This window comes from Meriones unguiculatus, chromosome 16 (genome assembly GCF_030254825.1).
Source record: "Meriones unguiculatus strain TT.TT164.6M chromosome 16, Bangor_MerUng_6.1, whole genome shotgun sequence".
Classification (NCBI taxonomy): Eukaryota; Metazoa; Chordata; class Mammalia; order Rodentia; family Muridae; genus Meriones; species Meriones unguiculatus.
Genome location: NC_083363.1, coordinates 59670547 through 59696656, shown reverse-complemented (window position 1 = coordinate 59696656; position 26110 = coordinate 59670547). Strand labels below are relative to the sequence as shown.

At 45.7% G+C, this 26110-nt stretch overlaps 2 protein-coding genes across 2 annotated transcripts; one reads left to right on the top strand and one right to left on the bottom strand.

Annotated features, from left to right (window-relative positions):
- Nucleotides 1-2041: 2041 nt before the first annotated feature.
- Nucleotides 2042-11788, top strand: Lyg2 (lysozyme g2). The gene is made up of 7 exons (XM_021636025.2): nt 2042-2101; nt 2861-2921; nt 3227-3304; nt 6245-6385; nt 7391-7587; nt 8506-8644; nt 9755-11788. Exons 1-7 carry the CDS (start codon nt 2042-2044, stop codon nt 9871-9873), a joined length of 795 nt encoding a protein of 264 aa, XP_021491700.2. The 3' UTR covers nt 9874-11788.
- Nucleotides 11789-14437: 2649 nt separating this feature from the next.
- On the bottom strand, nt 14438-26102 carry Mrpl30 (mitochondrial ribosomal protein L30). The gene is made up of 5 exons (XM_021636023.2): nt 25964-26102; nt 19166-19242; nt 17485-17565; nt 15303-15449; nt 14438-15095 (listed from the first exon to the last, which is right to left on the bottom strand). Exons 2-5 carry the CDS (start codon nt 19214-19216, stop codon nt 14895-14897), a joined length of 480 nt encoding a protein of 159 aa, XP_021491698.1. The 5' UTR covers nt 19217-19242; nt 25964-26102; the 3' UTR covers nt 14438-14894.
- Between the last annotated feature and the right edge of the window lie 8 nt (nt 26103-26110).

Here is a 26110-nt window from a genome sequence, read left to right as displayed (position 1 = left end):
CCTGCCTCGGATGAGAGTGGCCAAAGACTCAGGGCTTGGAAACTGCATGTATCTTCCTCAGGCTACATCTGAGACCGGCTGGATACTGGGACTAGTGGAATCCCCATCGCTAAGAGCATCTCACGACTCCTCAGAGGCTGCCAGAGATTGCTACAGTTTTGTGTGGCAAGAGTGTTGCTTGTGTATTTTCTGTTTCTCTTTGGGAGAGCCTGAAGAGCTGGTGGAGACTGTCAGGGGCCAAGGTCCCCTCAAGCCCCTCCTAGGAGTGGTCATGCTTGCCATCCTCGGAACATGACGGAAAATCATTCAGTGGATTTTTTTTGTCTATAATGTCGTGATGTCATGACGATCCTCACGTGTTAGGAGTTGGCCTCCTCTGGGTCAGGAGGGCGGAGGCATCAAAGTCACCGAGGACAGCCGCCCCTGCCGTCTGTCCTTTGCAAGCATTCTGCTCAAGCTCATGTATTAACCGAATCGTTACAGAGAAAACACAGCAACATGAATGGATTCGGTCCGTTCGCATTAATCTGTGCCTTAGAACTCGCACACCATCCATGGAGGCACTGCTGTGATTCTCTAAGGTGACTGTTGCCCCATCCACCGAGGTACCGGCTGCTGTTATTTATTCAGAATGCAGGTGAGGCTTCGTGTGCAGACGGCTTGGGAGCTGCTGTGACAGCTGCTCTGCTGGCTTGTTAGTTTGGAGACAGATTCCTCTGCTGTTGTGGAAAAAATGAGGGACCCGAGTTCCAGTCCTGACTCTGCCCGCAGTTAGCGTGCCATTTTTGATAAGCCTTTTCTGAGTCCCGGCTTCCTTATCTCTGAAGTAGTAATACCTGCCCCCAGGGCTACCGAGGGACAGAATACTCTAAGTATAGAGGACTCTGGCATTTGACTGCTATCAAATAAGCCCCCCACCCCACCCTCCACAGTTAGAGCAAAGCAGAATGATTCACAGCTGAAAACGACAGTTGAGAGAGGGAGCGAAGGGAGCAGCCGTCGTGAGCCTCGGCACAGCATCGCTTCTGGAGCTGGGGAGAACCTGGGTTTAACTGTTTAACAGTATTCCAGGGATGCTGGTGATTTCTAGGGGCACCTAGGGGCCGCACGAGCCTCCCCCTGGTTTCAGCTTTAAATTCTTGCTCCATCTCCTCTTCTGCCTTTCCTGAACTTTCTCGTTCTGTTTGTCCAGGAAGCCTCATATCAGCTGCAGAGCACATCCCTGGCCAGCACTTGGGTAGGCCACGAACACAGTGCCTCAGTGTGACCTGTGCAGTGGCATTGTTGGCATTGCTGCCGGTGATAACTCCACGTTTCTGGAGGCCGCCTCGGGGCAGCTAGCCTTGTGCAAACCCATCATTAATGAGCAGCCCGACTGCAGTGTTGGCCATGGACAGAGAGCAGGCCCTCCGTGAGTCACCGCCCTGAGACCCGTGGCAGGGATCAGGGATCACCCGTCAGCTCAGAGCATCCCAGCCTCGCCTTCCTGGATGCACTGTTTGCAGGAAAGTGCACAGGACAGAAGTCGGAGTCCTGAGATACAGAGATGAGTCCCTGTATCTCAGTGTACAAGAGTGTAGGCAACTTCTCCTGGGCGCTGCTGTTTTCCTGGGAAACTGGGATGTCACTAAGCTCGGTCCATTTTTCATCCATATCCTGTTGGATGGAAGAATCGTGTGGGGTCTCAAAAACATCTCTGATGTACCAAGGGATCTAGGCTGACTTCTTCCTCCACTCTGGTGGGATGTGTTTTACTTAGCACGAGGACGAGGATGCTCTTTCCTTTCCTGGGTTTTCATCTCTTATAAGTGCAAGAGGAAAAAAAAAAAGATACTGTCGCCTTGATGATATATTTACTCCCAGCAAAACTCTTTTCTCCTACTTCCTTAGAAAGTTTGGGGCATGACAGAGCTAAAGAGAGGGCTCAACCAGCAATGTGCCGAGCATGCAAAGAATGGTTCCTGAGTTCAGAGTCCCAGCACTCGTGTAAGACGCTGGGCACAGTGGCGTGCATTTGCTCTCCTCATGTTTAGGAGGCCGGATGCTAATTAGTGAACTTCAGGTTCAGCAAGAGACCCTGCCTCAGAAAACAATGCAGAAGGTAAAAAAAGAAGATGCAATGATATTGACCTATGGCCTCTACACATACACACACACGCACGCATGCACACAGAAAATAATGGGGGCAGTGAGCACTCAGATTGCTAGTGCCAACTTTGTAGCAAGTAGCTACCCTGTTAGAGGTGAACTTGGAGCCAGGAGCCAAGTTCACTTATCCCAGTCAGATGACTTACTGGCGTAAGATTGTGTGATATCTTTGTACGGGAATCCTGTGATACTAAAAAGTAGAAATCAGCATTTCAGGTGAATTATCCGTTCAGAAGTGAGCTAGTGTATCCTGTTTAATCAGCATCTTATTCTCAAATTCAGAAGACATGTGCCTAATATCATTTTAGGTATCCCGAAATGATCCATCAAATAGGCTCCTCCAGTGCCGCCTGGGGGATTATTAGATTCGTTAATTCACTGTGGTCAACAAACACTTTGAAGTCATTTTATTAAAGGGGCCACCTAAATCCAAAGTACTACTCCAATCAGGTCTAATGAGGTCGGCAGTTTAAAGACGGGCCTTGAAATCGTATATAAAGCTCCTCTACCAATCACTGCTACAGGACGAAAGCAGACGAGGCAGGTGAGTCTGGGCGCCGGCGGTTAAAGGCTTCCTTCTCAGTGGTGGAGCCTCACTGAGGTTTGCTCAGCTGGGTGAAGCCGGAGGCACGGAGCCTCTCTGCCTGATGGAGTCCCCAGCTGCCACACCCATGTGACAGCCATCATCACCGTGTGAAATCTTAATCTGCAGGTTGCTGCCACTAAGGGCTTCTTCAGCGACGGGAAGATTTCCCTGGGAGCGAGTGAGGGAGGTAAGCGGCAGCTCTCTCGCGTCTTGTGAAAACATAGAGGATGCTTAGGAATGAGACAGGAAGAACCCATTTGGGAAGAGACAGCATACAACCACGCTCTGCTCTGCTAACTGCATGTGGTTAGCATGTGTAAGTTGTAACACTATAGTGCGTCCTAAAGACACGCATGCCTATGGTTGCAGGAATGCTGGGGCCGGGAAACAGAGCTTAGCTGGAAATGATTCTAAACTTTTCAATTTATTGTTTAAGTGACAGGAACTTCCTGTTAAGAAACCCGTTTTGAAATTAATCTGTCTCTATTTCAGACCAGAACAGGTTTCGAAGCGTCAGAGTCACAGCCATGGTACCCTTGGTGGTGTTCTGGGGACTTGCTGCCCTCATTGGTAAGTCGTTGGCGGACATTTTTCCTTACTCTCAGGGTGTCTGTTTTCTAGCATCATCAGAAGAACGATTACATGCTGCTGAAGAGGGGGCTCTCCTGTCCTGCTCGCCTATCAACCAGTCGCCTATTGCTTTGCTTTGTGTGTGTCCATGTATGTGTGTACGTGTGTACCAGTATGCGTGTGTGTGCCTGCACTCGAACACACACACAGGGAGAGGTCAGAACTGACATCAAGTGTCCTCCTCCATCACCTTCCACCTTATTTTAATGAGTGAGGGTCTCTCACTGAAGCTGAGGTTCTGATTTGGCTAGGCTGTCTGTCGAGCTAGCCCGATAAACACAGAGCTGAGCCACCGTCCTATCCCGGACCATTGGCTTTGTGTTTTGTTTTGCTCTTCGAGACAGAGTTTCTCTGTGTGGCCCTGGATGCCCCGGAACTTGCCCAGTAGACCAGGTTGGCCTCCACCTGAGTGCTGGGACTAAAGGTGTGTACCACCCCTGCCTGGCCCGGCTGCTTTTGCTCTTTCCCTTTTAAGAGCGCCTTCTGCTTGCTAAGCACACAAAGGAGGTATTAGTGGGGATCTCAAATGATTAACTCCTAATTGGTCTGCCTACTTTCTGACAATGTGCTCGTCTGGCTGGGCTTCTTATAAAGAGGGCTGTGGAACCACTCGAGAGTCACGACGGGCGGAGAGAGCTCTCGACGCCAGGCGGTGCATAGCAGTTACTAAATGAGAGTATGTAGGGAAAAAGCCACTCAAGTGGGAAGTTAGGAGGAGTTCACATCTTTCTGGGAAGTTCAGACCTGAAGGGCTTGGGGGAAATGAGTGATGGACGGTGATTTGATCTGACAAGGGAGCCTGCCAGAAGGTGTGACTTAGTAAAAGCACTCTGGTGAATGCCGGAGCAGTGATTGGGAGAGCGCGAGCTAGTCAGTGAGGCCAGAACGAAAGGCTCTTTTCAATTTTTGAACGATTATTTTATCTGATGTGCATGGCGTTTTGCCTGCAGGTGTACATCTGTGTACCTCATGGGGGGGGCAGGGGAGAAGAAGAGACCATTGGACATCCTAAAACTGCAATAGCAATAGCAGATGTTTGAGAACCACTGTGTGGGTGCTGGGAATTGAACTCTGGTACTGGAGGCGGATAGTGGGACAGTAAGGGACTGTGACCAAGAAGCGAGGAAACCCGGTGTGGTGGCTCACACCTGAATCTCAACACTCAGCAGGGTGATGCACAGAATTAGCACAAGTCTGAAATTAGCCTGGGCTCCATAGTGAATCCCAGCTAGCCTGGGCTACAGAGTGATAATCTTTCTTAAAGAGAGAGAGACACAGATAGAAGAATAAGGAGAGAAAAGGGAACAGTAGACTCAGAAGACAGTAGCCCTTTGTAAGCGGTTGTCATGGAGATTGAAAAGAAAGCACTGCAGAAGTCTTCACTTCCAAATTCGGGGATGGCAGCCCAACCCAAGAACAATAATTTGCAGTTACTTATGACCAAAAACAGAACAACATGTTTTAAACTTTATACTCCTAATTGGCAGTTGGGAGCAGAGCCGCACTAATTCTGAGCCGCTCTACTATCTGTGTACAAGTGAAGGATGGACAGCCTCTTAAAAGCCTGTGTGCTGCTCATGTGAGCACAAGGAGTGGGTCCTTGAAAGCAGGGGTCCTCAAGTGTGCGTGAAAGCCAACTGAGGATGCTTCGAACGCACAGCCATTTGGCCCTGGGGCTAATGGTTCTGACTCAGTACTCCTGGCATGAGGAGCCCACGGGCAAGCATTTTTAATAAGTATCCCGGGGTGCTTTGATATCGTGAGGTGAGGTTACAGAGTGAGCGTGGCATATTCTGCCTCTCTGTGAAAGGACAGTGTGCCTGTCAATATATTTACAGTCATGTAAGGTTATGGGGGCCAGGGAATGAAGTGTGAAGGTGATTCTTTTTAATACAGGTGCATGAAAAACGCTCTCTGACAAAGCAACATTTTTTTGTGTGTGTTGAGGACTAAACATGTTGAAACTTCATTCCTCTTTTCCTGTGATAACCCCACTCCCTTTGATAAAGTAACTTTTGAAAAATATTAATATTAAAATGCAATCTAAGTTAATGAGCCTTGAAACAATTTTTTTTTTCAAAAAAGCTCACAACAGTATGGAAATAATGTCATATTTCTTTTAGCAGAGGGACATGAACAGAACTAAGTATGTTACAATGGCACAGTAGAAAACAGACATGGATTTGACATAAGTTGTTACGGTAACTTAACTCATTTATTTCTAATGTTTTTAAATGGATCCAGAGCCTTACCTTATACCAAGGAGACAATGAATGAGAGTCTACATAACTACCCATATCACCTTTCTTGATTTTCTAAACAGAGGCAAATTTTTCACTTAGCTGTTTACATCCCCAGAGATGTTTATGTCAGAAGCTGATTTGATGCTCTAAATCTTGTGCTGGGCAGGGCCACAGCTCAGTGCTAGAGAGCGCGCTCCATGTGTGAAAGGCCCTGGGTCTGATCCCAGCGCCAGGGAGAAAAAGCCTATGCCACTTTCATTCTGATGGGGACTGCAAAAACATATATATTTATGTATATATATATATATATGTATATATATAAAACACGTATATACATATATATTGGAAACATATATGTGCCTATTCACACACATTTCCACGATGCTCTGATAAAGTCCAGAAGTTAAAACGAAAATTAAAACAAAGTCTGCAATCAAATATGAAAGCATCACTTTTGCTTTGTCTGATGAATTCTTGGTAGAAAAAGGAGCAGGATAAGTTATGATCTGTATCCTGTTGCACAGCTTGTGTGTGTGTGTGTGTGTGTGAGAGAGAGAGAGAGAGAGAGAGAGAGAGAGAGACCAGGTCAAGCAACATTTTCTCACAGGTTTACGTAAATTATCACTCTGCCTCCCAGGCACTTCCAGGGGCTCATACCCATTCACTCACTCCATGAACCCTCACCTACATCATCGCCTGTACCATGGCTGCTATGGAGACATCATGACCATGGAGACTTTTGGGGCCCCCTGTGACATAAACAACCTCATCAACTGTGGTAAGTCCATACCAGAGCAGGGCCCTGGCCCCATCCCCATTAGCATTTGCAGAGTTTTTCTCAGGAGGTAGTTTTGGAAAGGTGCCAGCGCTGCAATGACAATCATGAATCAAGATTAAAAGTGAAAAACCAGGCTGGGTGTGGTGGGGCACACCTCAGTCCCAGCTCTCCTGAGGCAGAGGGAAGTAGACCTCAGGCGGCTATCAATCAGTCGTTCTCAACCTGTGGGGCGTGACCCATTTGGGGGGTTGAAGGACTCGCATATCAGATATTTGTAACAATTCCCAGCAGTAGCAGAACTACAGTTACAAAGTGGCAATGAAAACAGGTTTATTCCTCACGGCATGAGGAAGTGTACCGAAGGGTGGCAGCCTTCAGAAGGTTGGGAACCACTGCTCTGGATTTTGAGTTCTAGACAACCAGGGCTATACACTGAGACCCTGTCTCAAACAAACAGAAAGTTAAAAACATAAATAAGTAAAATCCTAGCCAACCTTACAAACCACTTTTCTTTTTCCTACTGATCCTTTTCAAATCGTGTCTAGCGAAAGCATTCCATGGATAAAAGGTTCAGCTCTGGTTTTCTTGTGCTCAGTGTGAGTAATGCAGCATGAGTACCCTAAGCGAGCACTTGGCGCTTTCCTCCTTTGCAATCCCACGTCTTCTTCAAGGTCATCCACAAGCCCATGTTCTCAGTGCACAGACCACGGACTCAGCAGGAGTCTCGTCCTCTGGGACAGAGAGCTGGCTGCAGAGCCGACCTAAAATGCGGACGCCTGGTCCTTCCAGCACACCATCACTCACAGCAGGAAGGAGAGGGAGAGACAGCCCCAGCAGCTCCTGCAGCGTGGGCGGCCCTGCTGGATTCTGCAGTTAGCGCTCCCACGGACTGGTAGAATGGTTGTGCTAAGCTGTGGGGATGCTCAGGAGCCGAGGCTGAACTGGAAGAACGGGAACTGGTCCCCTTCTGCAGTAGAGGAAAGAGTTTCTTTTCTTTCGGCATAGGGGTCCACGGTTCGGAAATGTTTGCTGAGATGGACCTGAAAGCCGTAAGAGTTTACCGGACCCTCATCAAAGAAGTAGGACAGAGGCACTGCATTGACCCAGCCATCATCGCAGCCATCATCTCCAGGGAAAGCCACGGTGGAGCTGGCCTGCAGAACGGCTGGGACCACACGGGACAGAGATTCGGCTTGATGCAGGTAGGGAGCTGCAGACTTTCCATCAACCTGACTTCACATCTTGCGTAAGCTCCCAAACCGAAGTCCATGGTAGAAACGAACACCCAAGTGTCTGGCCATAGGGGATGACATATGTAGTAGCCAGAACCCTTTGCTCTCCGACAGTGACACATCGTGGTGTTTCATTCGAGGCAGCCATTTGGGCACTTCCTTAACATGTTTCCTGTGTATCATAACTACCACATATCAACCTATATCTTCATATACTACATATACCTACATCTAACATGAACATGAACTATAGACTTCAATTGGGAAAATTTTATAAAGGTTATTATTAACTTTCATAAACAGTAGCGATAACCATTGTCCTCTTGGGGCTCCTGAATGAGTAAAGTTCATGAAGGTGAGTTGAGGTGCTGTAATTAACCCCCGCTTTAACCACCTTTGCTCATTTGGATTTACTGGGCGGAGGGGAGCCTAACTACTTGGGTGTTTGTTCCCAGGCCTTTATTTGTTTTGAGGCAGCATCTCAAACTGTAACTCTGGCCAACCCAATGCTTGCTTTGTAGGCCGAGTAGGCCTGGCGCTTGAGGTGGTCCTCCTGCCTCTGCCCGCTAGTGCCACGCCCGGCTAGAAGCTGCACTATATCTGAATTAGCTGCATAGTTCTCATTGCGGCTGTCGTTTGGACACTAATTATTTGTTTTGGAACATTTTTCCTTCTGCCCCTTCTCCCCTTTCCTCTCTTTCCAGATCGGAAAGCACCTAGTGAGCTTCTCCCAAACTGGTCTTTCCCTGACTCTCTTGTCTATGATGGACTTTTATGGATCAAAAGAAAGACGCTGAAGCCAGTGTCTGAACTTGCACACAACAGGGAGACTTAGAATAGCAAGCGCCGTCTTGCCCAGATACTGACAGGACTGTTTGCATTTTCTAGCTCGATAAGCGAATGTACCATCCCATTGGTGCCTGGGACAGCAAAGAGCACCTTCTACAGTCTGCTGGGATTCTAGCGGAAAGGATTAAAGCAATCCAGAGGAAATTTCCCACCTGGAATGCGGTTCAGCACCTCAAAGGTAAGCCTAGTGCTATCTGAGTGAGCAGTGAGTAACTGTGCCCAGGCCCCCTGGAAGCAACCCCACTGGGCGGGCTAGGGGGGATCCGGTCTAAAGAATGTCAGCCTCCTGTGAGTTGGCTGGACTTCACATCCTTTGCCCTCCTGAAGGTGATGGCTTTTAATTGTAACTCTGGTCAACCATTAAGCCATTGAATGACACCTTAAGCATCAATACAATAGTTAAACAGTATTTACATTCTCATAGTCTTTTTTTTCTCTCCTGAGCTAATACTACTATTTTTCAAATTGTTTGAATAAACTTTTACTCAGAGAAATTTCAGAGCTTCAGTTCACTCTGAAAAGGCTAAGTGAAAATTTTGGTTTGGCTGAACTCAGAGGAACCCCTCAAGTTACGTGGCTCCCAGATTCTAACTCACTACCCCACCACTTCTTCCCTTTTCTTTTCTTCTATTTATTTATTTGTTTGTTTATTTATTTGTTTTCTGTCTTTGGAGACACTGATACAGCCAGACACCACGGGCAGAAAAACAGAATTTTTCTTCTTGGACTCACTTCCTTTTTCTTTCTATCCGTCCAACCACATCAATTCCTGTCTCTCAGCATTTATGTATTTACACGTATTCTCGCTTTCCATTCTCTAATGGAGTGAACTCTGAGTGAAGAGTTTTCTGTTTCCATCTCAAGGTCTTCAAAGGCAGGAACGAGGACACCAGCATAGAACACGCATTTTTTAACTATGTCATTAATGACTGGAGCTGGACTTCTGGGGCAGAATAGTGTGTGTGTGCACACAAGCCCTCGTGAGAAATCATGAGAGGTCTCAGGTACTTTGCACACAGTGAGGAACCTTTTCTGGCACATAGTGGGTGCTTTAGAAACATGTTGGATGAATAAATGAGTGAATGAACTTGTGAGTGAATTGTTGAGTAGATGAGAAAATGTTACAAGCTTGCATTAGCTCTGTCAGATCTGGGCCATGTAAGGAGAAAACAGAAACCTTATACTGCTTCGGAATCTTGGCCTGGAGGGTGAGCTGTGTCTGGGGTGCTCACTTCTTGTTTCTGCTGACAGCTGATGCTGGAATCTAAACCCGTGTGTTTCATTTCAGGTGGTCTGACTGCCTTCAGGTCGGGCATGGAGACCATGGTCACTCCTGCAGACATAGATGCTGACTTAGTCGATGATGTTATTGCCCGAGCTAAATTCTACAAAAGACACGGCTTCTAGGTTGAGCGAGTCATGTTGGTGAGGCACTCGGTTGGGCCCTCTTTCAAAGTGTAAGATTAGCAGCTCATTGCACCAGTACGAGCAAAGAAATGGTTATAATTATGAAAGAAAGTTCATCTCCAAAATTTTTAATAAAAGCAAGCAAAAAGAAAGGAAGGAAAGAAGAGAGGCGAGGACATAGTTCAGTTGGCTGAGCTCTTGCCTAGCATGTGCAAGGCCCAGGTTCCATCTTTATCACAAGAAAAGGGAAAAAAACCCAACTTCACATACGGATCCTAGGAAACATACATAGACATGCATGTGATTTCTCAGTGGTCAGTATGCATATCATGCATGGCACATGGCACGTAGATGCTCCAGCCAGGCTTCAGTTTAGCCCATGGTTTTAATGATGCTCTGCCTTTTGGATTTCTATCACACGTGAGCCTTTGTCCCCTTCCCAGTCTCTACCCCAGTTGCTCATGAATGTGACTGTGTCAGACCAGATCTGGGGCAACAGGTGGGGAGGAGACTGTTCTCTAGGAGATGGTGCTGGTGGTGGCTTTTGGTTGCCTCCTCAGGAGAGGTCGCGGTAGTGTGCTGGCCTGTGACGCTTTCAGCAGCCATGCCAAGTGACTCCTCTCTATTACTGTCATTGTTCTTCTTCGGGTATTTGGTGGGCCTTTCCTGCCTGTTACTTCTCTGAGATGGAACCAAAATTTTACCATCCTTCCTTTATTCACTTTGGAAAGAGGCAGGCAAACTGTTCTCTGCCCAAGGACCACTCAACTCAGCCTGAAGGGGCCAGATCAGAGCTAGGAATCACTGTTTTTGAGAAAAGGTCTCTATATCCCAAGCTGTCCTCAAACTCATAGAAATCCCCCTGCCTCAGCTTCTGGTATTATAAGTGGGCCACCATGCCTGCAACCATCTCTTAGGACTTGACAAGGCGCAAGCTCTACCAGCTTTTGAACCACTGCTCTGGTCCCTGCATGTGTCCATCTGAGATGTTCCTCAGATGGCTGTGCAGTTCAGGGATGATCTCTTTTGGCCTTTACCCCGGCAGCATTAATTTCACCCAGCACCAGCCCCTTTGATGCCACCATTGCCAAGATAGCTAACATGTAGGCCAGATAATCTTCAAGTAAAATGGGAAGTGGTTCACTGGCTTACTCCCTGAACCTATTTCCCCAGGGTTGTCGCTCTGACTGACACAAAGATGTCTGATGGGAGGCCACGTAGTAAAGGTGTCTTGGTTTATTTCCCTCAGAACCAGATCTGTGACAATAATGTGGGTGCAAGTAGTTTACGTGGAGGGGGGCCACAGAAAACACTGTTAGAAAGTGGCGCGTGATGCGGAATGAATGAACAGTGGAGGCCGCCATCCTAGTGCGCAAGGGGACTCACCCTTGCAGAAGGGCAGTGGGCAGCTGTGCAGAGCACTCGCTGCAGGACGCAGGCATGGGACTGGAGACCACGCACCTCCGGAAGCCATTAGTTGAGGTACCTGCCTGAGGGTGAGAGTCCAGTTTCTTGCTAGTCCAATCTGCTGAACAATAGAACCCTTGTCTGAACCTCCAGGAGAAGCTGTAGGCACAAACAGGAAGACCAAGTGAGAATTCTGAGAGGCTCAGGGACAGGAAAGGCACCGACACTGTCTGTGTCATAAGGTGGGGAACATCGCTTCAGCGCTTCTTGTTTCCATGTGACTGAATAACATGTTAGAAATAATCTGGCAAGACAGCACAAGTCTGTTGTGACCCCTGGTTCCTGTGCCAGGCTTCTTCAGAATCTATGAGACACACTAGAACTATCTCCGTCTCCGTCTCCATCCTCCTCCCGCCTGGCGCCCAGCAGCCAATCCCCAGCAATTTACTGAGAACAATGCCTAAGATGGTAACCCCACATACAGCACCATTAAACTGTCCTGTGTCTTCAGCCATCTCAATTTTCTTTATATTTGTGGCCTGTGTTTCCTGTAGAGATATTGATTATGGGTCAGGTTTCTCACTGTAAAGTTTCCTTTTCACTTTTCACTTCAGAACCGCTACAGCTTGGTTCTAGAGTTGCCCCCTGAAAGACGAGATGGTAAGCCCTTGGTCCCAACTTGGCGACAAGAGGAGGAGGCGGTGGAAGCTTTGAGAGATGGGGCTTTAAGAGAGGTCTTCTAGCTGAGGAGGACACAGCCTGGAAGCCTGTCAGGTCCCAGCCCCTCCCTCTTCTACCATTCAATCCCAAATGGGTGTGATTTGCATAGGATCATGTATGATAGTGTGTGCCTGTAATCCTAGCACTGGGGAGGTTGAGGCCAGCTTGGGCTGCATAGCAAGAACATAAAAACAAACAAACAAACAAACAAAACCACACTTATTCAGGTGGTATATAAAAGAAGTATACAAATGAGGCTTTATCAGTGTAAAGTGCCCAGGTCGGGAAGGTATGAAAGAGCAGAGCTGCAGGCCTCTTGGCTGTTGGGAATGAAATGATTAAAACAGTTTTAAACATGGTTTCTTAGGCGCAAACCCAGGTCCCAGAGCAAGCCCTTTACTGAGCTGTATCTGTTGCCCCAATTTTCTTTTCTTTTTTGTTTCGGTTTTGGTTTTTCAAGACAGGTTTTCTCTGTCCTGGACTCACTTTATAAATCAAGCTGACCTTGAACTCACAGAGATCCACCTGCCTCTGCCTCCCAGAGTGCTGGGATCACAGGCATGTACCGCCACACCTGTCTCACTTGTTACTTTAAATAGCAAGCTCAACTATTGACATCAAGGATCATTATAAATTCTAACACTACATTTGGGAGCTTAGAACAGAATGGCCTGTTGAGAAGCTGCTAAAGCCCTTCAGGCTTACCCTTGCTCCAGCAGGAAAAACTCACACAGAAGTGAATGTTTTATCTAGACGGAGTGCGATAATACAGTTCCGGCTAAATCATACCTGTAATTCAAAAACACGCACCCCTGTTCCTGTCACGGGTGTAAGGCAGAGGGTGGTGCTGGAGCTGCACCCCGAGTTTCATGCGGCTGGATGCATCTTGCTCTCTTGCCTGGCTTTGGAATTCCCTGACAGCAGCGTTCACTCAAATATCCTGCTCTGGCTTAAGAATGGTTTGCCCCCCAAATGCCTGTGTGATGAACAGAGCTTCAACAGCGCAGGATGCTCATGAAGCTGGCTCAGTGGAAGGTGACTAATCCTGGGGGCACCGTACTCAGGAGGGATTAATGCCTCCTCCCTTCACTCTCCTTGCTCAACCTTTAGTTAAAATATGACATCACTTCCCCGACCCGCTCTAAGCCCTCTCATGTCTCCCCCTCAGATTGACAGCCCTTTTCCTTATTATTGTTACACACATACACAGGGAAATAAGGGCATACATGTTTACATATAACCTGCTGAGTGTTTGGTGTTGCTTGTACATTGATGATTTTAGGGCTGACCACTATGTATTAGATAACCAAATAGGGGCGACTTTTGGTGGGGGGAGTTAATCTCCAACTAAGCCATTCATTGCTGTAGTTGTGCAGAGGTGGGCACCTGCCCCACCCAGGAGACTTCCCCTTCCACGTCGGCCTGACTCCTGGTATTATTGTCCAGGTATTGTTTGGACAGCCACACATTGCGTAGGTATTGTGGGGGTAGCTTATCCATCATTTCTTTCTTTTAAAAGATTTATTTATTATTTTTACAGTATTCTGCCTGCATGTGTGCCTGAGCACCAGATCTCAGTATAGATGGTTATGAATCACCATGTGGTTGCTGGGAATTGAACTCAGGACCTCTGGAAGAACAGCCAGTGCTCTTAACCTCTGAGCCATCTCTCCAGCCATTTCCTATCATTTCTAAGAGACAAAATCTCACAGCAAACTTTTTCGTCCTCTGGCTCTCACAAGCTTTCTGCCCCCACTTCCAGAATGTCATCCGAGCCTCGTGTGCAGGAGTTGTGTTGTGGACTTACTCCCACAGTTATCTCCTCACTGGAGAATCATGCCTGGTACTACCTAAGCAGCTGCCCATGGTGAGGGCCTAGGTCTCGGAGGACCTTCTCCTGCCACATTACTTGAGCACTGTAATTCCTAACTGCATTCAAACCCTTATCCCTACCCATAGGGAAGTGTAGCAATCACAGTCAAAGAAGCTTCTCTCTGTAGCAAATGGAGACCCTTACAGGGGCCAGAACCGCTCTCTCGGGTTTGGTTTGAGACAGGGTCTCACTACAGAGTCTTGGCGGCCTAGAACTCAGTATGTAGACCAGGCTGCCTTCAACTCCTAGGAGATCCATCTGCTTCTGCCTCCCAAGTGCCAGGGTTAAAGGTGTGTGCACCACACCTGGTGCTTGTTTCCTACCTGGCTTGTGATCACTTCTACCACTGACATAAAAACTGTGTGATGTCACCTATCATGCTACGATCCTGCAGGAGGTCCTGATGAGATACCTACCTAGCTGGACTTTCCAGTGCTTTGAACCAAAATAAACTCCCTTTCCCTATAAGCTGCCCAGCCTTGGGCACTCTGTTACAGCAACACAGGACTGACTACCACACAGCCTTTCACATTTGTAGAATTCAGTAAGAAAGTAGTTCCTATCTTTCTTTCAAGATTTATTTATTATGTATACAGTGTTCTGCCTGCATGTGTGCCTGCAGGCCAGAAGAGGGCACCGGATCTCATTGTATGATGTTTGGGAGCCACCATGTGGTTGCTGGAAATTGAACTCAGAACCTTTGGAAGAACAGCCAGCACTTTTAACCTCTGAGTCATCTCTCTAGTCCCCAAGAAAGCAGTTTCTCACAAAAAAAAAAAAAAAAAAAAAAAAAGATAATGACAATTGTTAAAGTGCTAGGGCCTAAAGTCAGATGTTCAAACAATGCTACTCTTGACCACGATGGAGTAAAATTCTTAAGGGACAAAGGGAGAGAATTTAACCACGTAATAACATCAGAACTCGTAAGGTCCGCATGGACAGGAAGGAGATGACAGGATCGGCACACTCTTTAAGGGGACCGGTTTCCTCAGTACCCGCTCTTTCTCTCCAGTGTGTGGCCTCAGGACCTGGTCTGTTCCACAGGCATCAGGCGCCAGTGCATGACCAGCTCCCCAGTGCTCTTGAGGCAGGTGCTCGACATGTTCTCTTCTGTGGGGAGTCCCTGCGGCAGCTTCAGGGGCTGGATCCGAATCAAGTGTTTAACCACCTTCAGCTTTGCGTTCACTGAGGGGATGTTCTTGTGAATCTGAGGGCTGTGCGCCTGTGAACAAGAGGAGCAGCGTCACAGACCAGGCAGCGGCGCCATTTCAGGAAAACACTGAACTGAAGGGGCACCCTCTCTCAGCTAACTCATAACTAGGCCACTTTAAGTAACACACTGAAACAGAAGAAGCAACAACACACAGTGTGTGGCCTGAGACTGCAGCAGCTGGGACTCGGCATGACTGTCAGAACCGCCACTATATACCTTCTGTAACCCGAGCATCTTGATCGTGTCTTTCTCCCAGTATGGACGTCTTTTCGTACTTTTTATTCTCGTAACAATATGCAGTTTATGAGGGTTCTGGGGATCCCCTCCATATTTTTCATGATCCTCAGGGCTAGGCTGAAACACCTAGAAAGGGAAAATTAGAAATGGTAACTCCTCCAACTTACAGTTTTTATATATTGCCTATTTTCTTTTCTTTAAAAAAATGGACACACACAAACATACAAAATCACATAGTGATCTCCTTCCTAATCTGTATGTAGTCCTCAACCTCAGACTGAATAGTTCAGACAGTCTAAGAATTACAGACTTTAAGAAGAAATAGGTGAAGGTTTTGTTTGTTTAGCTTTTGAAAAGAGCAGGAACAACTAGATGACATGAAGGATTTAGACAGCAGGAGAATGCAGAGCATTGCAGACTCCGGGTTTTCAGAATGGGACTCAGCAAGCACAGTTCCCATAAACAAATCTCCCCAGAACTGAAGAATGTAAAACCTGAAGTTGAGGGTTAGGCAGAAATTTTATTCTATATATTTTATCACATAAAGGAGTGCTGGAGAGAGGTGGCTCTGCACCATCTCTTAGGAGTGACTGCTGCTGTGTAGAGGACCTGGGTTCAGTTCCTTGCACCCACATGGTGCTCACGCTGGCTCTGGGTGGCTCACCAGGGTGTGCTGCTGTCTTCTGCCCTCCACAGGCACCAGGCCCTCACATGACACACGTACATAGAGGCAGCCAAAGCAGTTATATGTATAAAATAAAATGTAAAGATCGAAACACAAAATAAAAATACAGTAGGAGGAAACATATGCAAGAAACATCCCCCTCCAACCAACCAACTTCTCCAGCAGGCCTGATAAGGTTAAACGCTCTTTACTATGCAACTGTGCTCCCAAATAGCTCCACAGCACACCAAAACCCGACAGCCATACCAAGTACATAGTTCTTGTATAGCTTATTATTACTTTATTATTACTGTTGCTTTTGCCCCAAACTGGAAGCAAGCAGGATGTCCTTCAGTAGTGAACACATAAACCATATAAACCCTTAGGGTGGACTGCTACTCAGCCATAAGAATAAACAAATGATTCAGCCATGAAAAGTTTTGGAAGAACCTTATGTACAGTCTGTATGATTCTAACTATGGGAGATTCTGGGAAAGGTAAAACTAGAAAGTGGGTAAAAAGTCACAGGTCGATGGGGTTTAGAAGTTACGGGTGAGGATTAACAGGAGGGACGTGTGACATTTAGGGCAGTGCGAGGCTTCTATGTGACACTGCAATAGTGACCACGTGGAGTCCGCAGGGAGATACAGCATGAAGATCAGCTCAGGTGTAAACAGTGGCTGCAGTTCACGTCTGTGCTGTGTCTATTTTAACAGTTGCTCTGTATCAGTCAAAATGTCAAGTATCAGGGGAAATAGAGTGTTGGAGAGAGGAGGCCTCCATGCTTTCTGATCATTTTCTTTTGTATAATAAAACTGTTTAACAGAATAAATTTTAATTAATTAAAAAGCAAGTAAAACCCAAACAAAATGAAAACAACACAAAACAACAAAAAAAATCAATGGCGATCATAGTCCATTGTTATCTAAAATTAAAAATAAATCAACAAACAACAAATAAAACAAAACTCAGAGATTGAAGCACCAACAGTTGACACAGGAAGTGAAAATGAAGTCACACACTGATGGCCTCAAAAGGAGGCTTCACTGTTTTCTCAGGACAATAAAAACCACAACATATACAGGGAAAGCCATAGCGGGGACACACAGACCCAGAAGTATAAAAGCCCATTCCTCTGAAAGCTGGTGGGACGAGGAGCAGAACAGCCCCCATCCTGCAGTGTGTCAAAGTCTATGCTGCATCTGTGTGCCCATGCAACCCAGCAGAAAACTTGCACTAGCAGGCTGTGAGCCAGCACTGGGGTGTGTGTGCTTGCTGCCGTGTCTGACTGGAGCTCCATTCTCCAGGAGCCACATGATGTTAGGAGAGCTGACTCCACAGAATTGTCTTTTAGACCTCCCCACACAAAACCTGGGCATCTGCATACACGTGTGCACAAGGAAACAGACACAATGTAACACATACACACACTGCAAGGAATTTGCAAATAATTTGCAATTTGTACAATTGGTATCTTTAGAAAGAAATAGGTCTTACTTTATCTGGGATTCTTGATCTGGTAAATTTGTGACGAATCCAATCTGTACCAATGAGAGATTCCATACCTTTTTTCACAGTCTGAAGCAGAAAACATTTGTTATTTAGAACTCTTTCTAGTGTGAAAATCTGTACCTATCAGACATCAGAGGACAAATGTCTGCTCTGACGTAATCTACGACAGCCCATGTTTAACTCGGCTTCCTCACTGAATAGATACATCTCATTTATGCACTAATAGATGGCAAAGCAAAAAGCACACACACGTAGACTTCCAGGCCAGTGGTTGACAACTTCCTTCTCGAAGTGACCAGAGGCAAATATTTCCACCTCTGGAGCTACTCAGTCTCTACTGCCAAGACTCGCCTCTGCCAACACAGGATGACCATAGTAGCAGGTGCTATGCAAACAAATGGGAGTGGCTGTTTCAAAAAATTTATTTATAAGGTAAGTCATGACCCCTGAATCTGCCCTCAAGGCCGTGGTTTAGCAATTTTTATACGGGGCGGCATGCGATAATTTACATTCAACAAAATTCTACAAAAGAAATCTGAAACGAGGCAGGGGCGGTGGCTCACACCTATAATCCCAGCACTTGAGAGGCTGAGGTAAGAAGAGTGCTTCAAGTTTGGGACCGGCCTACAGGGTACGACACTCTCTCAAAAGCATCAAACACTCAAAGCCACAGCGAGCTCTTCCTAACAGTCCATCAGGCACAGCTTACACCTTGTCTTCACTCTTGCTGTTGGAAATAGGGACTCACCACAGCCTTTCTCTTCTAGCATTCCCTGAACTGACCCCAACAGCTAGAGTGAGTCTGGATGGTGTAAGAGAAGGAGCCTGGCCTTTCATATGCCAGAGATCCTGGGCTTCAAAACTGACTTCTGTGGCTTAGAAACACACATCCTCCCAGGGGATAAGTTCCCAAAGTACCAAAAAGGAAATCCTACTGAATTCATAAGCTAACTAGAAGTAGCTGACAGTTCCAGCCGCTACAGCCAGGAGCTGGTCCGTACCGGTAACCAGTCTATGTCTGGGTCTGTGCCCAGTCTGGTCTCCTCATGTACATTACTTATCCCACTGTACTCTCTAAACGCTAGGAGGAAAATGCTAACATAGTTCTTATCTTCAGGAGATGGCTTAGCTTCTGCTTTTTCTATGTTTACCTGACCTCCTGTGATTGAAGATGTACTCTTTTCATAATTGAAGGGTTTCCCATAAAACTGTAACATTAGAAGAAACTAAGGGACTCAGCATTAGCTTTTTAATCAGCCTGACCTACAGGAAGAGATGGCTGGTGGTAGAAAATCCTCAGAGAAATTAGCACATAATACAGAAATAAACAAGGGCTGGGGTGTAGCTCAAGCAGAATGTGTGGCCTGTGTTTGCAAGGCTCTGAGCTCTAGCACAAGACAAACAGAACAAACATAAACCAATTAACTTATATTAACTTACTTTTGTGTTTTGTAATCAAAATGAGAGGAACAACAACAACAACAAAAAACAACCTCCTGGGCTAAGGATGTAGCTCAGCTGGCACAGTGCTTGCCTGGCATGCGTGAAGCCCTGAGTTCCCAGCATGAAACTGGGCACTGGGGATGTGGAGGCAGGTTCAAGGTTACCCTCAGCTACACAGTGAGTTTGAGGTCAGCCCTAGCTATATGAGAAACAAAAAACTTACCTGTAATCTGTCTGGAGGCCTCTGAAATACCGAGCGCAAAACCCCAGCCATAGTGTAGCAATTCTTCTCTTCAGAGGCTGAGAAGTAGGAAACAGATTGCTGGTCAAATACATTACAAACGGGCAGATTCCCCCCTCTAGTGGTAAGACCATAGGCAGTCATTATACATTAAGCAATCCTGTTTTTATCTAGTGAGCTTAGAGTCTACGTTCATTCCACAAAACTGAGGAATGGGGGTTTCTATCACCAAGACTTGTCAAGAGTATAAAAAATATTTGGGCCATTTTTCTTTGACAGAGAAATCACAAAAAAATGTGAAACTAGACAGGACTGAAGAAATTCCACCTCTCAGAATCAGAACCAAATACCCTTTTATTTCACACCTAAGGAAAATGACTTCCAGAGCCATCATTTACCCCAGATATCCAGCCATTAAGAGACTATGCACAGATGGGCACTGGTGACACATGCCCGTAATTCTACAGCTGGAGAGCTGGGGCAGGAAGACCGAGTTCCAGGCCATCCTGGATTACACAGTGCAAACCAGAAAAAAAAAAAAAAAGTACATGTACTCCAACCCAGTTCTCCTAGCTAGCAGTCCAATGCATTTTTGATAGATCATTAACATTTTTTCTTTTCTTTTCTTTTCTTTTTTTTTTTTTTACAAAAAGAGATGAGCATTTGGGGCTGAAGAAATGGCTCGGTTGCTAAGGTACTTTTGTGCAAGCATGGGAACAGGGTTCAAACAGCCAGGACCTACAGAAAAGCCAGGAATGGTGGCCTGAGTCTATAGCCCCAACACTGGAGTGGAAGGGCAGGTTCATGGAGCATGCTGGACAGACAGCCTACCTAAATTGAAAAGCTCCAGGTTGTGAGACCCGTCTCAAAAATAAGATGGAGGATGCCTAAGGAAGGTATCTCTGGCTTCCACATACATGTGCACACATATGCACACACACCACTATGCATAACGCACACACAAACATAGGTCACTTTTTTACCTATTTGTATTTTTAAAAATGATTCTTCTGTAACCTCAAAAAAGTTATATTTATTCAGATAGGCGTGAAATAGGGATAGCCTAATGCACAATGAGAGCAGACAGATGAGGTTCATGAACAGAACATGCACTTTGGACAGACACTCACGTGAACCATTCTCCTCCTAAAGACAACAGTACCTATCTTACAAGTAAGCTATTTTATATAACGTCAGAAATATTGGCTCCACACCCCTAGAAAGGGTAAGTGCTATACTTCATCCTGACCAGATTCTAGCTCACAAGGTCTATAACCCCCCCCCCTTTTTTTTTGTGATATCAATGAAGTAACAGTTGAAAGAATCATCCAGGATGTCACCTGAGAAGAGCTGAACCTCGGAAAAACTGCCAAGCAGCTAAATTAATTAAATGCCAAGCTACTTTCTCACACTTTTCCCAAGTTAAGCAATATTTGTAAATCCAACTCATTCAGTGTAGATTCAACAAAGTCCCTGCTTTCTACTCCTGCTCTGTTTTTGTTGTTGTCACTTGTTTGTTTTGTCTGTCACAGAAGAAAGTCATCTCCCTGCTTAAAATCTTTGAAAAGGCCAGATTATTGCTGAAGAGGAAAGTTACTCTTCAAAAAAGAAAAAGGCAGGCAGGCTGGTCTAGTCCCAGTATAACGCATTAAAGCTGGCTGTGTTTAGCTTCCCACAGCCACCGATGCACACAGATATATTAGAGACGTGGCACAGCTATACCCACTGTAAACAGTGAATGTCATGAAGCCACCATAGCTGTTTGACACAGTCCCAGCAAAGCTGAGCCTTCAAATGCTGTGATCGTTGTCACTGTCTCTCACTTTTAGGTTTTGGTCTCTGCGTGTTGCATTCTTGGGGACTTTCTGCATTATGGCTCATTTTATGTCTTTTCCTGAGAAAATTATGTCTGAGTCTTTTTATGACAGTCCTAAACTTGCTATCCCTTCTGGGTTTTGGGAAATAAACTTTACCTGGACCTGTCTGGAAGTCTTCGTTGTGCCTTGGAGACTCTGATAAGCACTAAGTTAGGAATTTCTAAATGAGGCCATGACTCCAGAAACCCTCTTGGGAGACCAACCCCTACGCAAACTCAAACAGTGCAGTTGGAACAGGGTAAAGGTAGAGACAGTTGACACACTCTGACTGGCCAGAAGAATTGACAACAGATTAAGGCCTTTTTTTTTTTTTTAACAATACATTTAAAATTCTGAAAAATGTAGTTTAAAGATAGAGGACTGTACAAGGTATGCCTCTGGAGGAATAGAACTCAGCAAGTAATATAGATTGACTAAAATAACTTTCCCTACTTAACAGCATAGATAATGAAAGGATATAAATAAAAGGAGCTAAGTATTAATATTTGCTATTCATTAAAAAAAAAAAAAAGACCAGTTCAAATGTTTTCTATTTGTCTGGAATGCTATAAAACTGCAAATACTGCCAGCCTAAAAGCAGGCTATCACATAGTAAATGTGTTTGCTTTGGTGGAAACATTCTTTAGATTCTTTGAATTGGAGCTATAGGGCTATAAGAAAAATAAAATCTGTTCTATTTGTTCATTGTTTTTGTTTTCAAGACAGGGTCTCTCTGTGTAGCTTTGGCTGTGCTGGAACTCAACTCTGTTGACTATACTGGCCTTGGACTCACAGAGATCTGCCTCCCTGAGTGCTGGGATTATAGGAGTGTGACACCATGTCTGGCTGTCACTTTTATTTTTGTGACTGTGCCTGAACTTGTAACTCTGGACATGTAATGAAAAATCAAACGTATGTCTGAAGACAAAATGATATAATCTGTACTTTTTGAACAATCATTAGTCCGTCTTCGCTCTGTGAAACCTGAATCAAAAGAAGCACCTGACTGATAGCCCATCAGAGCTGTAAGATTCCCCTGCCTCATTCCCCTCGACGACTTCTTACCCAGTCAACTGCCAGGGCTACCCCCATGCCTACCCCTGCATGTATGTGTACACGGGCTCACTCGGCTGAAAGGAACTAAATCACTTACACCCAGCAGCAACAAACTCACCCTGTGCTCAGATAGAGGCTATGAATAGCACTCTCTTCAAAGGAACCATGAGGGCTCCTTTGTAGTAGAAGTTGCGGTGTCTTTAAAACTCAGTTACGATTGTTAAACATGTTTTTGTTTTAGTCTCAGGTATGGGATATGGGGCTACTTCAGAGTGTCCATAGCAGCAGACCATTTGCCTCATGCGGGCTCTGAGAGGAGCGCTTTGCAGGCTGCTGATAGTTTAATTCTGAGAATTCTGGAGAGGAAATAAATGCCAGGAAAAGACAGAGTTGGGGGCTTGAAAGAAAGCTGCTGCTGCACCCCCCTGCTGCTCCTGGGTGCTGTTGATGCAGTTTGATGAGAAGTAGTCAGAGATATCCTGAAATGAAGACTGGACACACCCCAAGGAACCCAATGACCCTAACCAGCCAAAAGTAGCCAAAGAGAGCTACTCCCTCTCTCCCCACTAACCTTTCTCTTCCACCTGGTGTTGGGGTGTTGGAGGGGTTGGGGTGGAGAAAGGAGGTAAAGGCATAAGAAACTCAAATAAAATATAGATATAAAAAGTATGGCTACATTCCTTTAAGAAACAGCTGACAGTCTGTTGCAACCTGAAGAATCCTAAAGGAACTATAATAAAGGGACATAGACACAACTGAAAGAACTCCCAATTGCCAAACCAGAGCAATTCCAACAAATACATGACAAAGTATCAGCTTATAATTGTAACCAAACAACAAGTATGGGAAAGTCCACACTTACATACATAAGTAAATGAACTGGAAAGAGAAATAAAGCTCCCTGTAGAATTCTATTCTTTTACAGGGCTACCTGCTTCCCCGCAGGGAGGCAGAGAAAAGTATTCATCACTTCCGTGTGAGCTACAATGAATGACTGCTCCCCAGGAGTGCAGTACAGAAAAGGGGAGAATCACCTTTACAGAGAATAAACTGACAAACACTACGTCCACCAGGTGATCAACGGTGATAAAAGCGGACAGCATTCCAGCCAGAGCTACATAGTAGGAACCCATCACAAAATAAAACATGTTGATAGCACTTATACTTGAACAGTAACATGTAATTAGCTGCCTTCCACCTCAAAGCCTAGCCATACATAAAGCATGTAAGAGGAAAACCACCCCTTATTGAGGGTCACGGTGCGTGCTGGCTAATTTCATGTCAACTTGCCCTAAGCCCTGCTGAGTTTCTGTCCTGGCTCCTTCGGTGTACAAGTTTATGTGCCACATGAACCCTTTCCTCCCCAACTTGCTTTCTTTTGGTCACAGTGTTCCATCGTAGCAATATTAACCCTAACCAAGACAGTGTGGAAAACACTTCATTAGTCCATGTCAAATACCTCACTTCTCAAAACTGTTAAGGTCATCACAGACTATAAGCCTGAGACACTGGCCCGGAGGAACCCAAGAACTATGATCATCATGCCTAATTTACACCACACTGGTGTCTGATTAGGATATAAAAGGACACTAGGACACCAGGCAGAACTAAAGAAATCTGTCTGAATATGGCAAAGGAAGTTAAGGTTGTATGAATTTGGTTTGGCAGTTGCAACGAGCACCCTACACTAACTGATTTAAAAGGGGAACCTGAGCATGGATGGTATAGGAACCCCACACTAAGCTTCACCACTTCTCTTCAAACCTAAAACTGGCCAAAAGTAAAGTTCATTAAAAAAAAAAAAAAATATTAAAGCCAGGGCTAGGAAGGTTCCGGGGTAGAACGTCTGCCTGGTCTGCCTGGGTTCAACATGCAGCACCATCTTCAGTGTCTCTCCAGTTAACCAAGTTACAAATCAGACTCCTTAACCCTCACCTGCCAAGCCATTGCACCTCACTGCCAACCTTCTCCGCCCCATCCCCATCTCCTGCTGCCTTCCTGCTTCTTCACAGAGTAGCCCGCCATCCGGCAGGGCCTGCAACCAGCCATGCTGGAGAGCTTCTTCCCTCTGACTGGCTGGAATGACCCTGGCATGGCTTCCGTTTTTCAATTTTTGTCTCAAACCTTACTGTATCAACAAGCTCTTCCTCAAGCTGTTTCAGTTTCAGCATTATCAGAAGAATAAGGTCTACCCCCCACCAAACTGCTTGACATTTTCGGTCACACTTCTGCTAGCACTCCCAGCCCCTTACCGCACCTGAATACTGTGTTCTATTGTAATTTGCTACTTTACCATTTAGAGGCCATCTCCACTCTAAACTTTCTATTTTTGGGGACTTTCTATTTTGTTTTGGATCTGTTCAGAGACGCGCCTCTCAAAGCAGCTTCTGCACTCTAAACTTCTGCCTAAGTTTAATTTTCAGATATAAGCAGATGTCACCATCAAAACTAACTGCTCTTTGTTTTTGTTTTTTGTTTGTTTTTGGTGGGAGAGGAGGGTAGTAAGTACTGGGGATTGACCCTAGAGCTTCACATGCAGAACATAAATGCTCTGAACTGCAGCTCCAGCTTCAAAAATTTATGTTTCAATAAAGCAGATAAATGTTTTTGGACCTGGAAGCAATTATACTGCCATTTACTGTACAACAGCTTTCCTCTGTACTGTGACAACAAACAAAACAAACAAAAAAACGGAGCTGGAGACATGGCTCAGCAGTTAAGAGCACTGGCTGCTCTTCCAGAGGACCTACATTTGATTCCCTGTGACCACAGAGCAGTCCACAAATATTTGTAACTCCAGTTCCAGGGCACCTGACAACCTTCTGGCCTCCTTGGACATTGCATGCACATGGTGCACAAATATGACAGGCAAAACATCCCCCAACACACACATAAAACAAACTGAAAAGTACCATTTGCTACTTATCAAGAGATAACCTATTTCCATTTTCTAACATGTTAATATATGTGTATACACAGAAAAATTTGAAGGTTGTCAAAACCATTTTTCTTCCCCCTCAACCCCAACATTTTGTTCTTAATTTTTGTTTTGGAGTTTGTTTGGTTTGCTTTGTACAATATGATTGGAACTTTACCCCCAAACTATAATACCAGCTCTTAAGTGGCTCTTTAATTTCTTTCTCTTTCTAAAGAGACAAGGTATATATCTCTAGCGGGGAGTGGACATTCCTGAAAATGCAGAACACAGAATTTACCGTGCAATCAACCGAGATCTCTGAAATTAACAAATGTCTCTCGTCTCTGAATTCCCAGAGCCTAAAAGTAGTTGGCAGCCGTCATAAAGGCCTCTTAGCCACAAAAGCAGCAGCTTGGATTGGCGAGGATCAAAGTAGCCTGCAAAATCATGGTCTTTAGTAAACAGCAACTCCAAGACACCGTATTCTTAAAATTAAGTAAGTTTTGCCTTCTTTAAAACAAAATAAAGCGCTGAAGCTGGATACGGTGGCGCACGCCTGTAACTCTGGGAGGCTGAGGAAGGTGGATTTTTGTGAGTTCAAGGCCAGCTTGGTCTACAAAGTGCGTTCAGGACAGCCAAGGCTATACGGAGAAACCCTGTCTCACATAAAACAAAAGAAAAGTACATTTCAGTGACGCTCAATGGGCATCCCAGAGTTACAATCCAGAAGCACCGAAAAGCTAGACACTGCCAAGCGAATGGCCTTGGACGGCTAGATCTACAAAAGTTAACACTCTCAGAAGACGCAGCAACCCGCGAATAAAGCGACAACCCCGCTGCTTTGGATCGCGGGGACCTCCAACTCGGCATGGAAAAGGAAATCGGTCAGCATCTGCAGAGGGAGTCCACGTGAAAAACGCACAACGCCTCAGCGCCCGCGGGCGCACTCACCAGGGACCGCCGTATCCAGTCGGAACGTCCTGCAGCCGGAAGGAGCGGAACGGAGGCGGGAGGACTCAGTGCGGCACTCAAAGCCCGCCGTTGCCGTCACAGGGCGTACAGTTCTTTGGTTCCTGGAGAGGGCTAGTGTTCGCTCCG

Bases quoted from the DNA above. Each gene is read 5' to 3' on its own strand.
- Lyg2 (XM_021636025.2), top strand. From the start codon at position 2,042: ATGCTAATTAGTGAACTTCAGGTTCAGCAAGAGACCCTGCCTCAGAAA. The intron at 2,922-3,226 runs GTAAGCGGCAGC...TCTCTATTTCAG, and splicing joins CCTGGGAGCGAGTGAGGGAG to ACCAGAACAGGTTTCGAAGC. The intron at 6,386-7,390 runs GTAAGTCCATAC...CTTTCGGCATAG, and splicing joins AAACAACCTCATCAACTGTG to GGGTCCACGGTTCGGAAATG.
- Mrpl30 (XM_021636023.2), bottom strand. From the start codon at position 19,216: ATGGCTGGGGTTTTGCGCTCGGTATTTCAGAGGCCTCCAGACAGATTA. The intron at 15,450-17,484 runs GTAAGACCTATT...TTCCCTTTCTAG, and splicing joins GATCAAGAATCCCAGATAAA to GTGTTTCAGCCTAGCCCTGA. The intron at 15,096-15,302 runs GTATATAGTGGC...TCTTGTTCACAG, and splicing joins AGATGCTCGGGTTACAGAAG to GCGCACAGCCCTCAGATTCA.